At 45.5% G+C, this 16355-nt stretch overlaps 2 protein-coding genes across 3 annotated transcripts in view; one reads left to right on the top strand and one right to left on the bottom strand.

Annotated features, from left to right (window-relative positions):
• Positions 1 to 16355, bottom strand: part of OSBPL10 (oxysterol binding protein-like 10) — a 324861-nt gene that overhangs the window by 271765 nt on the left and 36741 nt on the right. The gene's annotated exons all lie outside the window — the stretch shown is intronic.
• Positions 5595 to 5837, top strand: LOC102863802 (cytochrome c oxidase subunit 7B, mitochondrial-like). The gene has a single exon (XM_006890624.1). It carries the CDS (start codon positions 5595 to 5597, stop codon positions 5835 to 5837), a length of 243 nt encoding a protein of 80 aa, XP_006890686.1.

Raw genomic sequence — 16355 nt, 5'->3', positions numbered from 1 at the left:
GACCAAGATAAGGGCAGCAGGAGGAGGAGCGGCAAAGCAGATACCAGTGTATGATGGAGCTGACCAGAGACTGCCGTCTGACAGAGTCAGAGCGAGGGGCCATCGCCCAAGCTTCCTGGAGGACTGGGAGAAAATGCCGCAACTGGCAGGAGCAAGAGAGCTTCGTAATACTGACCCTAAGTCCCAAGACTGAAGGTCAAGGGCCTGTGAGTACACCTCAGAAGTTGGTCTGATTAAAGACTTGGATCCTGTTTCCAATCTGTTACTTTCCCCAATAAACCTCATAATCCTGAGTATGATCTGTGAGGTCTGTGTGGCCATTACAACAGATTAAGGGAGCGGACAGCAGAGCAGTGAGGGAGGGAGAGTGTGTGTTAGATAAAAGGAGGTCTGGGAGCCTGGGGAGCACATCTGAACTGCGTCTGTGTTGTGGATGTTCTTGATGGAGACTCCTCCCTCTTATGGAGTTGGTGGAGGTTGGACGTGGCCACCCCCACGCTGTCTGCACTCTTTTTAAAACAATGGCTGGTTGGCTGGTAGATGGAACCGACTCAAGGCTGACCCTGCAGTGTTTCTTCAGAGGCTGTAAATCATACAGGAGGCGAACGCTTATCTTTCTCATGCAGAGCAGCTGCTGGATTTGAACCATCTGCCTTTGTGTTAGCAGTGGGACTTCATATCCCCTAAGTCACCAAAGTTCCCATTCACAGCAACAGACAGTCATTATGGCTTTACAATATAGTAAGACTAATGTCACTTAAGTATTTAAAATAAGGCAAATTGTACGTTATTCCTATTTTACTACAATAAAATTTTACAAGAATTTAATTGTTTTAAATAAAATTATCTGAATAAATCCATTCAGATGAAAAAGTAGGTTATGTATATTAACTCTCAGAAATGAAAACTAAAAGGAAGGTATCTTCTTATAAAGATCCACCTCTGACAACATGAGGTCACATTCACCACACCACATGGCAGAAAAAGGCCGAGGTACGAGCTGCCCCTGTCAACCACATGTGTGTGCAAGGCCCTATCTCTAGACAGGGGTCAGTGAGTGCCCCTGACCATCTGGCTTGTACTGCTCTTCTGACATCTCATGTCTGTGGTTAGACCAGGCCTTGCAAAGAATATGCACTGGTGACCCCTGGTCTAATATGAATAACGTGACATGCATACAAATATGGCTGTTGTGCAAATGTCTTCGAATGTTTTGTGACTAAATTACTTAAAAACATAACTAAATGCACAGAGCCTTCAACATTAGGTATTGACTAAAACTACAGACACAAAAATAACTACTAAAACTGGGAACAGAGATATGAAAATTCTACTTATTTTATTTAAAATAAAAAAATAACACTGGAAACTACTTGTACTAGTTTTCCAGGACTGAGATAACAAAGTATCACAAAATGAGTGGCCTTAAATAAATTCTGGGGGGACAACTCAACTCTAAGCTATCAAGTAACAATCAACTCACAGCTGACCATCAAGTTTTCAGAGGCTATAAATCACACAGGCGGAGATTACCCATCTTCCTTTCTCAGAGTACCTGGTGGATTCGAACTACCTGCCTTCGGATTGTCAGATAAACTCCAGAACAAAGGCAAAGAGCAAGGAAGAACAGAATAAAGAGGCAGTTAAAGAGTAGTGGCTAATTAGATCCTGAATTAGAGAGAATGGAACTAATTAACCAAATTGTTGCTCTAGCTACTTGCAAAGTGGCAGAGCCATGTTTGTTGTTGTTATGTGCCATTGAGTCACTTGCAACTTGATGTACAAGAGCCCTAAACCCTGCTCTATCCTGTGCCAACCTCACACTTACTCCCACAACCCCAGTCACTGAATCAATCCATCTCATCGAGGGACTTCCTCTCCTGCGCTGTCCCTCCACCCTCCCAAGCATGATGTCCCTCTCCAAGGGCTGATCCCTCCTTGCAACATGCCCAAAGTATGTCAGACGAAGCTTCAGAATCCTTGACTCCAAGGAGTAGCCTGGCTTCACCCTCTGCAGGATGAACCTGTTTGTTCTCCATGGTATATTCAACACTCTTCTCCAGCACCACAGCTCAAAGGCATCAATTCTCTTTCTGTCATCCCTAGTCATTGTCCAGCTTTCCAATGCATAGCATGCAACTGCGAAGACTATAGCCTCTTGCAAAGACATAGCACCTCAGTCTCCAGCCTGACATCGTTGCTCTTCAGTACTCTGGATAGGTCCCTGACAGCTGACTTTTTTTCCCCAATACAATTCATCTCGTGATTTCCTGGGACCAAGAGTGTTGACTATGGAGCCAAGCAAACTAAAACTGTGAACTATCTCAATTTCATCCATACTGATGCTGCCAATTGATTCAGAGTCATGGAGCAAAGACACAAAAAAAGACAAGAAGGAGAGAAATAATCCGGAGGTGAGAGTGAATGATGAGAGATACGGAGATCACGCACCATCTGCAAAAGTTATGGGACTGGCATGACCAGGATCTCTTTCCTTCCTTTGTGGATGGAGCACACACAGAGCTCTGAGTTTTAAGGCATTGAGTCCTATACCCAACTCAGCTCTTTAAAAGCAGCACTGAGAATGAGTAATGTAAATGCAGTCTTCCTCATGAGGATAGAGCTGCGCTGGGTCTACCAGACCACACACCAACATCAGAAGTCATCTCCCGCTTTCCAGCCTGGTCCAGGCACTATGGCCCCCGCACAGAAGGGCGGTGAGAAGAAAAAAGGCCGTTCCTGCCATCAACGACGTGGTGACCAGAGTCCACCACCAACATTCACACGCGCATCCATGGAGTGGGATTTAAGAAGCGGGCTCCTCGGGTACTAAAGAGGATCTGGAAATTTGCCATGAAGAAGAGTGGAACACCAGATGTTCGCATCAACACCAGGCTTAACAAAGCTGTCGGGGCCAAAGGAATAAGGAACGTCCCATCCCACATCCATGCACTGTTGTCCAGAAAGCGTGATGAGGATGAAGATTCCACAAACAAGCTGTACACACTGGGTACCTGTCACCACTTTCCAAAATCTACAGACCATCAATGTGGATGAAAACTAACAGCTGATTATCAAATAAAGTTTTAAAACTGTAAAAAAAAAAAAAGACGTCATCTCCCACCCCTCTCAAACTCTGCAGACACCACCTTTTTGCCTCTCCTGAACACATTCTTAGGACAAGGATGAGCTTGTATGTGAGAAGGTCATGATGTTAGGAGGTTGGAGAGACTTCCAGAGATAAGCAGTACAAAAACTCCAAATCTCCAAATATGGAAATAAACAAAAAATCCTAAGAAGACAGAAAAGTCATCAATCCATAAAGAGTACAGCATGAAGGTCACAGAAGAAAAATCGAGAAAGACCGTCTCAGGTCTTTGTGCTGCAATAGGTTTGCTTTTACCACATGGCTGGGTGGTAACTGCTGTCGTTAGGCACCACTGAGTCAAGTACAACTCACAGAAACCCAGTGAACAACAGTCCTGAATCCTGTTCTGTCCTGAATCATCCTCACCGTCTCTGATACACTTGACCCTGTCGCTGCAGTTGCCATCGCTGGGCAGAACGAAACAAATATGGTCTGTCTGTGGCTCGACCAAGGGGAGAATATGGCTTGCTAATAATATAAAAAGTTAAACAGAACCTTTGAATGAAACCTGCAAGCAGGGTATGAAGACTCCTAACAAGGGAACTGGTCTACTTTGCCATCCCACCAGGCTTAAACGAAGCAGGTTCCAGGGCAGAAAATAAGAATCTCACTATGATCAGGGAAGAAGTAGATAATGCATCTTTGTGGATGGGAAAGTCCTGTGCAAAATCTACATGCCACAGTACCTGCTGCAGGGAAGGTACATGCAAAATCTACATGCCACAGTACCTGCTGCAGGGAAGGTAGAGAACCAGAGACCAGTGTGAGACAGAGGTGAGTGGAAAAGCTGCTCCCAGGGACCAGAGCTCAGAGGCTGAGCCCAGGCTTCCTGGAAGGCTGCACTGAGACGCCATAATCAGCAGGAGTAAAAGAGCTGTGTAACCCTGACTCGGAACCAGGAGGATGAGGGTCAGAGGGCTTGCATGCAAGCTGAGAAGATGTCCTCACTGTTTGCAACCTTCCCTGATAAATCCCAAGTATGATCTGGGTTCTATGTGGCCATTGCAATGGCTGAGCAGACCCAATAAGAGAGCAGGGAGAGCCGTGAGAGGAGACAGGGGGTGTTAGAATTACTAAAAGTAGATGTAAGAGCATGAAGACATATCTGACCTCATGGGAATCAGCTTTGCACTGTTGATGTCGTGAATCTTCTCCGTTGTGGAGGTCACACAATGCAGCAGCCACACTGGCTTTTTTTACAGTCCCTAGAAGCAGGGAAAATTCATGACATGGAAACTTCAAGCAAATGAGTTTAGGAGGGAGTTCTCTCAGAAGAAGCTTGCAAAGCTGAGGACAGCCGTACAACAAAGGGAACGACGTGGCCTGGGATAGGCCTTAGTCTCAGTTTGGTCCCACGGAGGACTCTGCGGTGTGCTTTGCATTGATTTTGTCCTTCCTGACAGAATCTACATCCTCTTCTTCAGTCGGTCATTAGATACAGGTCACTCTATAGTAGAGACGGAGTATGACTCAGTCATGTCCAGGTGGAAGGCTCCTACCCAGTAATCATGCAGAGACAGGGACAGGTAAGCTGTTAGAAGCCCACCATGCAGCATGTGAGGCTTGGGGGCACTGGTCCATTGAAGGGCCTCTGAGCAGGGCCCAGCAGCACAGCTCTTGAGTCCATTCCACGTGAATAAGAGATATAGGAGGAGAAAGGGTCGTATTCACGATGAATCTTTCCAGATTTCTCCCTCCCTGGAAACTGCGCAGAAGGTTAACAATCTCATCTCCACAAGGTGGTTGAGCATTCGGAAAAGCCCTGGGCATGCGGTGTAATTTCACAGGCCAGAATGAAGGCTCACCACTTCCCAGGCTTTGCTGGGTTTATTGCTCCCTGTTAAAAGCAGAGCCTGCAGTTCCAGCCTCCTTCCTGCCCAGGAGCTCACTAGCCTCGGCGTGATCCTCTGGGACCACAGTCGAGCAATAAACGGCCAGTCATCCTCGGCCATATAACTAACAACTTTCTTCCCATTTTTATGGAGCCTTTTATGCTCACTTTATAAAGTTTCATGTTTTACTTCCCAGCTTTCACTGTGTGCACTCAATGCGCCCCAGGAGTGTTGCTAAGCAGTTTTAATCTTCCTAGAAGTATTTCTCCACCTCTCCTTTCCACTAAAGCACGGCTAGGAAATTGGAAAAGATCCCCAAAGCAAGTTATCGGTGCAGCATATATCATCTTATCCTAGATATTCAAGCAGGAATTAACTTCAGGGGGACACCTCGCATCATGGCTGGAGTTCCTAGCAGTGATCTTGAAGTCTTCAGAGGACACACACAGGACAATGGGTAGCAGCAAAAAGTAAATTCAAACTAGCAGAATTAACCTTACAATAAAATACCATCTGATTGATTTTGTTTTCCAGGAGTCTTTGAAAGGGTACTCTTCAGGATTTTTTTCCTAAGAAGCAGCAGCAGTTACCAGGGTTCTGTTTACTTCTTCGTGATGTTTCTCTTAGCTAAAACCGTAGTAAGTCATCTTCAAGTTCGAAGCATTAAGCAAATAATGGTAAGACAAAGCCACCAGAAATGCGTACCTGATTTCCATGACAAATATGGTAATGCTGTCTTAGCTATTGGAGCTACTTTCTGTGTTGCTATGTGGGCTTACACAGCAACACAAATTGGGATAGAATGGAACTTGTCCCCTGTTGGCAGAGTCACCCCAAAGGAATGGAGAGATCAATAATCAAATCAGCTAGTGGTATAATATTGAATTGTTTCAAAACCAACTTATAATTGATGTCAAGGAAAAGCACTACATATTCATTAAAATAAGACATTATTGAAGAAATAAAAGTACATTTGAAACCCTTAAAAAAATACCATCTGATTAATCTGAGGATGGGGAAGTATATATTTAGTAAGATAGAGAAATCCATGCACCCTAAGCCAGGTCAAGATAAATGAACAAGTCTCAAATCAGTTAACTCATAAATTATCATTTACTCTCTAATTGTATGTGCAGATCAAGGTTCTGATAGTACAAAGTTGGAGGGCTTCAAGAGTGGGATATTGGTCCAGGTTGGTTTCTAAGTAAAGTGCCTCTTCAGTTGCCCCCTGAAAAGAAAGCTGGTCAATGACTAACAACGACCAAAGATAGACTGGTGCCTTTGAACTGTGATACTTGAAGAAGACTGAGCGTATGATAGATAGACTGTCGAGAAAACACAACAAGTTGATCTGCCTCGTAAGACGTGCAGCCCAAATCTTTCTTTGAAAGAGGGCTAAACTCCATGTCATATACTTTGAGCACGTTGTATCATAGAGGCTAGTGTCTGCAAAAAGACATTATGCTTGGTAGAAGGTCAGCAAAAAAGATGACTCAATAAACTGGGAGGCTGCCTGGCTGTAACAACGGACTCAGCACACTGATGGCCATGAGGGCAGCACAGGGCAGGATGGACTCAAGCACACCAGTGGCCGTGAAGTGGCATGGGGCAGGACAATATGAAAAAAGTAGGAATTTTCTGAGGGGAGGGGTGAGCAGGGAGGAAAATGTGTTAACAGTGATTGGATGGAAATCCAAGTTCTCTATAAACTTTGATTAAAATCTCAATTAAAAAAAAACAAGAAAACATAATTTCAAAGTCATCACAAATAAAGCAAAGATAAACTACAAACTAAGGAAAGATATGTACAGTACAGATAACTAACAAAAGATGTTGTTGCTGTTGACTTGGAGTTGAGCACGACTCATAGCGACCCTATGAACAAAAGGCCTGAAGCCCCTCTACAACTATCGACATTTATCAAAGTTCACAGACTTTCCAGAGGCACGTTATTTAGGAAGTGGATGCCACTTGTGCTTCCAAACCTGTCATATAGTATGTTATTGTTATGTGTCATTGAGTCGCTTGCAATGTATAGCGACCCTACCTACGTACAGCAGCTCTGAACCCTTCCCTGTCCTGAGCCAGTCTCACTAACTCCGACACACCAACCCCCATTGCCCTTGTTAATGTATTAATTGATCTCATCCAAAATACAAGGAACTCTTCTCACAAATCAATGTGAAAAAGATAACTCAATAGATAAATACAATGGGGCAAAAGACAAAGTGGAAAATTCACAAAGAAAGGAAGAAAAAAAAATTAAGATACACTATTTCTATAGATTAACTTGACAAAAGATCACGTCCCCAAAATTAAGCACTAGGAAATGGGGGCATTCATACTCTACTGATAGGCACCGAAGTGGCCTTGGGGTAAGTGCATCACATATTGGGCTGATAACTGAAAGGTTGGCAGTTCAAAGCCAATAGGGGACCCACAAAAGAAATATGGGCAGTCTTTTGCCCCATATAAAGATTTACACCCTCAGAAATCCAATAAAGAGATGGCTCTGTACAAGTGGGGTTGGGGTTGGGGTTCTGGCGACGTAGTGGGTCAAGTGTGAGGCTAAAAGTCAGCAGTGCAAACCCATGAGTTGCTCCATGGCAAAAAATAAGAGGCAGTCTCCTCCCACTAGGATTTACAGCCACAGATGGACGGTCCTGGGGAGTCAGAATCAACTCGACAGCTGTGAATTTGGGTTGAGCAGACATTAAACTAGTGAAAACAGTATTGGTGTTGGTGGTGGTGGTGGTGATGGTGGTGGTGTTGTTGTTGTTATGGGCCATTGAGTCACCTGCGATTCACAGCGACCCTATGTACAGCAGCCCTAAACCCTGCTCTATTCTTTGCTAATCTAAATGTCTCTGACACACCTACCCACATTACCCCATAACTCAATCAATCCATCTCATCAAGGGTCTTCCCCTCCTGCTCCGTCCCTCCACCCTCCCAAGCATGATGTCCCTCTCCAAGGACTGATCCCTCCTTGCAACATGCCCAAAGTATGTCAGACAGAGCTTCAGAATCCTTGCCTCCAAGGAGCAGCCTGGCTTCACCCTCTCCAGGACGAATTCAATACTCTTCTCCAGCACCACAGCTCAAAGGCATCAACTCAGGCGAGCATGCAGACAGCCTAAAACCCAACAATTGCACTTCGACATTGATATGGTGGAGAAATTGTCACACTTGTGCACCAGGGAACATGTGCAAGCATGCAAGCTATACTGGTAATTGGAGTAAAGCATGAAGAACATGCATGTTCATCTCCAGCATAAATAATTGCCACAGTCACACAGGAAACGACCTAAGACATTAAAAACAAGGAGCCGTAAACCAAACATAACAGGGGTAAATGTTAGAACCATAAAAAATAATGTTGGCTGCATAAAATGACAACCAAGATCTTTTTTAAAACATGCAAAACTAGAAAAACCAAATAATGCATTACTGAGATAATTTATTATTTAAAATATTTGTCTAGATAATATTTCTAAAATCACAAAGAAAGGACGAATTATAAGTTTCTTCTGGTCTGTCTTACATAAATGCTTGGAAATGGGGGGAGTTTGTGGGTGTTTTGTGGTTTTTTTTTAATTAAAGATTTCTTAGCTCTAAAGTCAGTTCCATTCATAGCTTCCTAACATATGGTCATATTAAACACAAAAGTGGGGGGAAATCCTTTCCAATTCAACGAAATGTGTGATTTCTAGAAATCCTATATAAAGCATTTTGTTGTATTTTCACAAATGCAAATATAGGATCCCAATATTGAGTGTGGAAAACCAAGCAGGTTGGGGGGCTGGGCAGGCTTTTCTTCAGTGAAGCACATCCAGACAGGTGCTGATTAGCCCCAGCTCCCCCCTCTCCCCTCTCCCTTCTCCCCTCTCCCCTATCTCCCCTCCCCTCTCCCCTTTCCTCTCTCCTCTCTCCTCTCTGCTCTCTGGCTTTCAACCTTTGAGCTGGAAGTTCCCACACAGAGCTTGCTCCTTGACACCTCCACGCCTTAACTAGGTGGCCCTTCCTCTCTAATGTGTGCCCTTCCACCACATTGAGACTCCACACCTCCCTTCATCCCCTCACAGAGCCCTGGTCCCTCGACAAAGGACCAGGCACCCTCCCTGTCCCCACTCTCCTACCTAGCCTGTCTACTCCCTTAGGCCAGGGGTTCCGCCTGCAGTACCCCCACCGTGTCTGTGCCTGGCAGATGCGAAGCATCTGACAGGTGAACCAAGTATGGATCCCTCCGTGAACGCCAGCACACAGAGAGATCAGAGAGAAAACAGAAAATGGGGAGAACCTGGCCGCTGCAGTCAGACTGGCCTATCTTAGAGCTTCTACCCCGGCGCCAGTTTAGTCAGCTATATATAAAGACACTGTCCTACCAAGATGTTCCAGTGGCGTAGTGGGCAAGGAGGTGCACCGCCCATTCAAAGGCAGACAGTTCAAATCCACCAACTGCTCCTGAGGAGAAAGACATGCAATCTCCTCCCACACGATTTACCACCTCTGAAAACCTGCCAGAGGGTCAGCTCCAAGTTGCTTTTGACCCCACAGCAATGACTGACAATCAAGTGATTATCCATCTATTTTATACAGGGGTAAACAATGATGCAATGGAAGCCAAGCACCTTGCCATCCAAGGGAGCAAGAATTTTACACCAGTGAGGAAATACCCTTTCAATACTCTACCCACCATTTCCAAACAGGGGTCCTCTTATCAATGCCCTTCCTTCTCCTCTTCAAACATTAGAATCAACTTCAAAAAGATCCACCTAAACTACACACAGACAACCCGGGTAAAGTAAAAGCCTTGCTGCCAACCAAAAGGTTGGTTGGTGGTTTGAGCCCACTGAATGGCTCTACTGGCTCTAACGGCTCTACTCAAGAATCTGCTGAGTCAAACAGACCCTAGTTGACCCTCCATTGGCCTCCCGAGGCTGTAAATCACACACAAAGAAACTGCTCATCTTTCTTCTCAGAACCACTGGGGGATTCAGTCCGCCAGAGAGATTCAGACTCTGGGTTCACAGCACACAATCACGGTTTGACTACATCACCAGAGCTCCACAGAGATTACAGCGCATCAAATCCTACAGGAGTAGTCCCCTCTGCCGCATGAGCTACGTTGTCAGAGCGAACCCAACATCACACAGCAACACACTTTCAGGGAAGGCAGTACACATAAATACACTCAAAACGCAGGGGGATGGGTGTGTGGGGGGTGTAAAAGAGGAGAACGAGGATGGGGGGGCAGGCAAGGAAAAGGGAACAGAGACAGCAAGACCTGTTTCCATCATAGTTAAGCTTTCAGAGTTTCATAACTTCCCTAAGTTTCAGAGTCTGGCTAAATCCTTAACCAAAAAGCTAATTAAGACCTTTTCCCTAGCTCCAGCTGTTACAGCAGATTGGCCCTATAATTTTTCCGCATGTGCCCAGCATAACTAAATACCCAATGATAAGGTTGAGTTCATCCTATTTTTCACCATAAAACAAAAAAGGATCTGAAAAAAGATGTGAGATGCCCATACTCTGGGCCACTCCTTCTGCACATCGCACAGGCGACCGACTGCCCATTATTCTCCAGCAGGGTAGCTGGCAGATTCGAACCACTTGCCATGGGGTTGTCAGTGCAAGTCCCTATCAACTAGGCCACCAGAGCTTCCTTTTCTTCATCTTCTTGGACATGGATTCTCATGAAGGCTGGTACCAGAAGGAAAGAGAAAAGGAGATGTAATGCTGGCTGTCCTGCCCAAAATGTCCTAAAACAGGAAGGGGGTTGAATTCAGTGACCTCTGAAAGGCAGAGGGTCAATTGGAGAGGAAGACCCAATAAGATGGACTGGCACATACTGTAAGAATGGACTCACGTGTGTAACAGAGATGTTAAGAATGGTACAGGATAGGGCCAAGTTCACATCCATTGTTCAGAGTCAGCTATGAGTCATAGTCGACTCGACGGCATTCCCACCCCTCTGTAAGGTTAACAGTTGACAGAGAGTCTCTGTATGTTGGTAACACTGGCTCAGAGAGGCGAAGGAAGCAGCAGCCTGCAAGTTCCATGAGGACTGGTGATTCTTTCTCCCTGAAGCAGGCCGGCCTACTTAGAAAGCCAGCCTTCTCAGCAATAAAAATGAACGCTTTCCTGGCAGACATGACCACACAGATGACACTTAAAACGTTACGTTGACTAGAAGCAGCCTGGCCCAACGCATATCTGCTGTGCGGTTCCATTTATGTGAAATTCCAGAAGAGGCAAAGGGAAGCTGCAGCAGAGGCAAAAATCAGAATGTCAACTGCCTGGGAGGGAGGGAACACGGGGAACTTCCTGGGGAGGGGGTAATACTCTACCTCTGTAAGGTTTTGGGAAGCACAGGCCTTGCATCTGTCAAAACCCAGGCAGTGCACATTTAAGATTTCTGCATCCTACTGTGAATTTTCTTTTTTTTTTTATCAAGAGGAAAAACCATTTTTGAGCTCTAGTTAATGATATATGCTTGCTGACATAGTCACAGGGAACTATACAGGTGTCTATAATTTGCTTTGAAATACATAAGGAAACAAAATAGATTGATAAATTAATAGCTATTTGATAAGGCAAGTAATAAAATACTAATTGTAGGATCCAGGTGATGGGCATACTGCGTTAAGTGCACAATTGTGAAAACCCACTGGTGGATCCGCCGAGTCACCTCTGACTCGACAGCAATGAGTTCTCGCTTACACGTCACAGGCCTGTGGAGAGAGTCATGGAGTATCTTGCTTTATGCTCACAACGCCCTGCAAGACAGGTACAGCACCATTTACGGATAAACCGACAAATTCAGAGAGGTGCAGGAACTCAGCCATGCTTACACAGGGAGTATAAAGCCCAGCTGGAATCTGAGAACAGTTTTTCCAGTCTCAAAATGCATTGTGGTTTTTTTTAAATTTCTTTTATTATTTTGTGTGTGTGTATGTACCATCAAATCTTGGAATGAGGAGTGGCATCCACTTCCATCATAGCTTGCCTCCGGGAACCCTATGAACCTGCAGAGAGGATGAAAGGCACCCAAGCATTGAGGACTCTCCTTCATAGGGTCGCTATGAGTCGCCTGCGACTCCACGGCACTTAGCAATAACAACCATCAAATCAGATCTGACGGGTACAGGAAAAGATTGCCCCTCCTTCGCCAGCAGAGCATCTGGTGGATTTGAACCACACACCTCTGGGATTGCAGTGCAGCTTCTTGCCACTAGGCCACCAGAGCTCTCTTCAAAATGCATTTTTAAGTAAATGAGCAGCAGTATTATATGGGAGGTTGGAGGGATAGGACAAAAGAGAAGATTCTCGATGAGATGGATTGATTCAGCTATGAGGCAATGGGTGTAGGTGTGTCAGAGACAATAAGGCTGGCACGGGATAGAGCAGGGCTTAGGGCTGTTGTTCACAGGGTCGCTATGAGTCACAGGTGACTTGACAGCACATAACAACAACATTATGAGTCTGGCACTTTTCTCTTACTAAGAATGTGATGAGGGCGTGGGCACAGAGAAGCACCCAGGTTCTCCTCAGTGAGGCCTCAGACAGGGGGGGCAGTCTCCCAGTATAAGCACTGACCTTGGTGCTGCGCTCACCTCAATTCTCCAAGCAGCCCCTCAGGAGCCTCTAACATTTAGTCCTCTATTCCCTTGATTGCAAACAGAATCAATTCACAAGGGGGTGAACCATAACCACACACACACAGAGCCCACTAGAAACAAGTGTGCTTCATCCTTCCCCATTCAACAGCTTTCTGGCCCCCTTTCTGGTCTACAGAGATGAGCAAGCCAATGAGGGCATTTTACTGGCTCCCTTGCTGCTGGATTTATCCAAGCACGCACACTTACGAAAGATTTACAAGGCAGAGGGACCCCTGGAGGCAGTAGGAGACCACCGGGAGATCGGGCAGAATTCTACTAAGACGGTGGTGAGGCCATTCAATTCCTGGGAGCAGCTGTGGCAGAGGGTTGGGGTTCTGCTTCTAGCACCACCAGCACTCAGCAGAAGAGAGGTTTCCATTCGAATCAGGGTGCCACTGGCCACTTCTCTAAGCACAGTTGCTCTTGGACATGTAAACATGCAAGCTTGGTTCTCTCTGGCAATACTGTAAAATCCTCTAAGAAATCCCTTAATGTTTAGACTACATCCATTTGCTGTAACTAAGACCCTAACTAATGCGCCTTCTAAACAATTCTGATCCAATCTCCCACATTTTAAGCCTCCATAGCTGCCTACCGTATAGTAAGTCCCCCAAATGCAGGACAAAGGCTTCCCACTTCAGAAGGAGGAGAGCAAGGAGGACAAGAGAAGTAGGGAGAACACAGTGCCAGCTGTTGAGTTCCACCAATAAACACTCAGACCAAAGCCCACAGCAACTGCTGCTATTGTTTGGTGACGTCAAGTCGAGCACAACTCATAACGACCCCGTGAACAACAGATCTGAACCGTATTATCCTATGCTATCGTCACAATTCCTGACACATTGGAGCCCGTTGCCGCAGTTACCGTGTCAATCCACCTGGTCAAGGGAGGGCCTCCCTTCTCTTCACTGACTCTCTATTTTTCCGAGCATCATGTCCCTCTCCAAGGAAGAGCCCCTCAAAACAACATGTCCAAACTATGTGAAGTGAAGTCTCATCATTCTTGCCTCCAAAAAGCATTCCGGCTGCACTCTCTCCAAGACATATCTGTTTGTTCTCTTGGCTGTCCATGGAAAGATCGGTGCTCTTCAACACCATAGCTCAAAGGCATCAATTGTTCTTCTGTCATCCATATTCACTGTCCAACTCTCAGATACATAGCGAGTGATCAGAAAACCACAGCCTGAATCAGACGCACCTTAGTCCTCAAGTGACATTATTATTCCTCAAAAATTTGGAGAGGTCTCTAACTGCAGACTTGCCCAATGCAATACATCTCTTGATTTCCTGACTGCTGGTACCAAAGTGAGATGAAGTTGTTGACAGTTTCAATCTTTTCTCCATCCCTCATGATGCGAAGACCTTATCACTGCCATAGAGTTGGTTCTAAAGCATGGTGGCCCTCAGTTGAGTTTCTGAGGTGGTAAATCTTTCCAGGAAAAAGCCACGCCCTTTGTTGCTGGAAGGTTTGGACCAAAATGTCGACTAGCAGCCCAACTCCTAATACATTACGTCACCAAGTTTCCTTAACAACACTCTCTCTCTCGTTGCCTGAGTCAGGATGGGCTCATAGCTGACCCTCCAGCAGGTGCTCAGAGGCTGTAAATCACATGTGAGGAGCCTGTCCATCTATCTCCTGTGAAGCAGTGGTGAGTTTAGAAACTCAAGCTCACTGCCGCTGAGTCAGTTCTGAGTCACAGCTGACCCTCCACGGGTTTTCCAAGGCTGTGAATCCCAAGGGAGGAGACTGCCTATCTCTATCCCCCAGCGCTGCTGGTGGTCTCAAACCAAGGAGCTCGGTCTTCGGATTAGCAGCACAACTCCCTACAGGCCATAATCACAGTCTCCCACGAAATCACTGAGCCCCCATTCCAGGTCAGAGGGCCAAGAAAGAACACAAACACGAGGGCCTTTCAAGCACAGGCATCAGTCAACCGTGTGACATCACTTCATAGCATGATCTTGTTAGAAGCCATCCTGCTGGCCTGGCGGTTTAGGGACAGCCAGGTAAGAGACAAAGGTATGTCTCTCTCTTCCTCCTCCCTCTCCCCCTCCCCCCCCCACTCTCACTCTCTGTTGACTTTAACATACAAATATTTGTATGGCCTTAGAAGTTCCTGCTTCATTGGCACCACCACCACCTTTGTTCAGCTGAGGCAAACCCACCTGCTCTGAGCATGGCTACAGGATCTAGAAAGAGCAGAAAGCAAAACTGAGATGTGGCCTGGATGGGGCAGATCTTTTGTCTTCTGTGGCCTGGAGCTTATTCAGACGGTAATTCAAAAAAAGGGTACTTCAAAACGTTTTTGGTTTTGTTTTCTGGTTTTGGGGTGTTTTTTTTTTTAATAGGAGTACTGCTATAAAAAAAGAAATTCCACCATTCTTGGCTCTATATGTTCAGAAATTCTTGTTTAGGAAAGTATATTTTTATAAGAGTGATTGTGGAAAACACAGGAAGTAGAAGTTGCCATCACTGAACTGTACCTGCAAAGAACGTGGAAGTAGACAACACTTTGTTATGTACCCGTTTCTCCTCTACCCTCTGGAAGCCCACGTCTTTGCAGTCACAACATGGAGAGAAAGACAAGGGGGATGTGTTGAGCTACTGTACATGGCACATCCCAAGAAAAAAGGGAAAATGTGAAAAAATCTGCTGTGGTTTAGTCAAATCTGTGGCCACGATGAGGGTGCATTAGCTTTCAAACTACAATGATACACCCGTGACCACAAAGTTAAATTAGAGCGGAAGTATGACTTTGGCTTTCACAGGAGTTTGGTCCCTGAATCGCCAATTACCTGATCTATGTTAACCCTGGCTTGGTTTCTTCCAATATCTAATCCTCTGGGTACTGCTGTTCCGTGGGGCTGAAGTAAAAGTAAATTCTAACAATCTAACTGAAAAAAAAAACCAAGAACACAGAAAATGAGAGTGGTTCTCATAAATTAGTTTTAAAAAACATCTCCTCTCCTGACTCCAGCTTAAATCTGTTAAGCTTCTCCTGATACTCCTGGAAGACAGCTGGCAAGTATGCAGGTCTACAACAATGCAAAGTGGTACACACACACACACAACTGGGATGTCATGAGGTGCATACACCCCAGAGGAGGAGGAACAGAGAAAGAAACATACAAAAATGAAAATACAGTGCTGATGTTGTCCTTGTGGACTGCAAAGTCGGATCTGACCCATGGCTGACCCTCTGGCGGTTGTGAGAGAGAGTGAATCATACAGGAAGAGAGTGCCCATCTTTCTCCCATGGAGCAGCTGGTGTCCTCGAACCAGGTGCCTTTGGGACTGGAGTGCTGCTTCTTATCACTAGGCCACCAGGAGAAGGATGGGCAATCCCGTCCCACCTGATTAACTTCCTCTGAAAACCCTGTGGAGGGTCAGCTAGGGGTTGGTTCTGACTGGACAGCATACAACAACAGTGGTATTAACTAAGGGCAGTGGGATTATGGGCCTATTGGGGCTTCATGTTCCATAAAAATAGTCTAAATGTTGTTGCTTCAACTTGTACACTGTACAAAATCACCTTTATCACCAAGGATGCTGAATTTTAACTGATGTTTATGTGCTAAGTACCGATTCTTCTCTCCAACACCCAAAGGGGTCAAGATGCTTCATTCTGACCTACAACCAGGAGAAGATAACATAGATGAATGGGATCTTCTAAGACTCAAATCCCTATGCACATCCAAAAACTTCTCCAGTAG

This window comes from Elephantulus edwardii, unplaced genomic scaffold, assembly GCF_000299155.1.
Source record: "Elephantulus edwardii isolate Elephantulus edwardi_28Jun2011 unplaced genomic scaffold, EleEdw1.0 scaffold00091, whole genome shotgun sequence".
Taxonomy (NCBI): Eukaryota; Metazoa; Chordata; class Mammalia; order Macroscelidea; family Macroscelididae; genus Elephantulus; species Elephantulus edwardii.
This window is presented reverse-complemented; position numbering and strand designations above follow the sequence as displayed.

Excerpts from the sequence above, each read along its gene's own strand:
- LOC102863802 (XM_006890624.1), top strand. The coding sequence starts at position 5,595 with ATGTTTCTCTTAGCTAAAACCGTAGTAAGTCATCTTCAAGTTCGAAGC.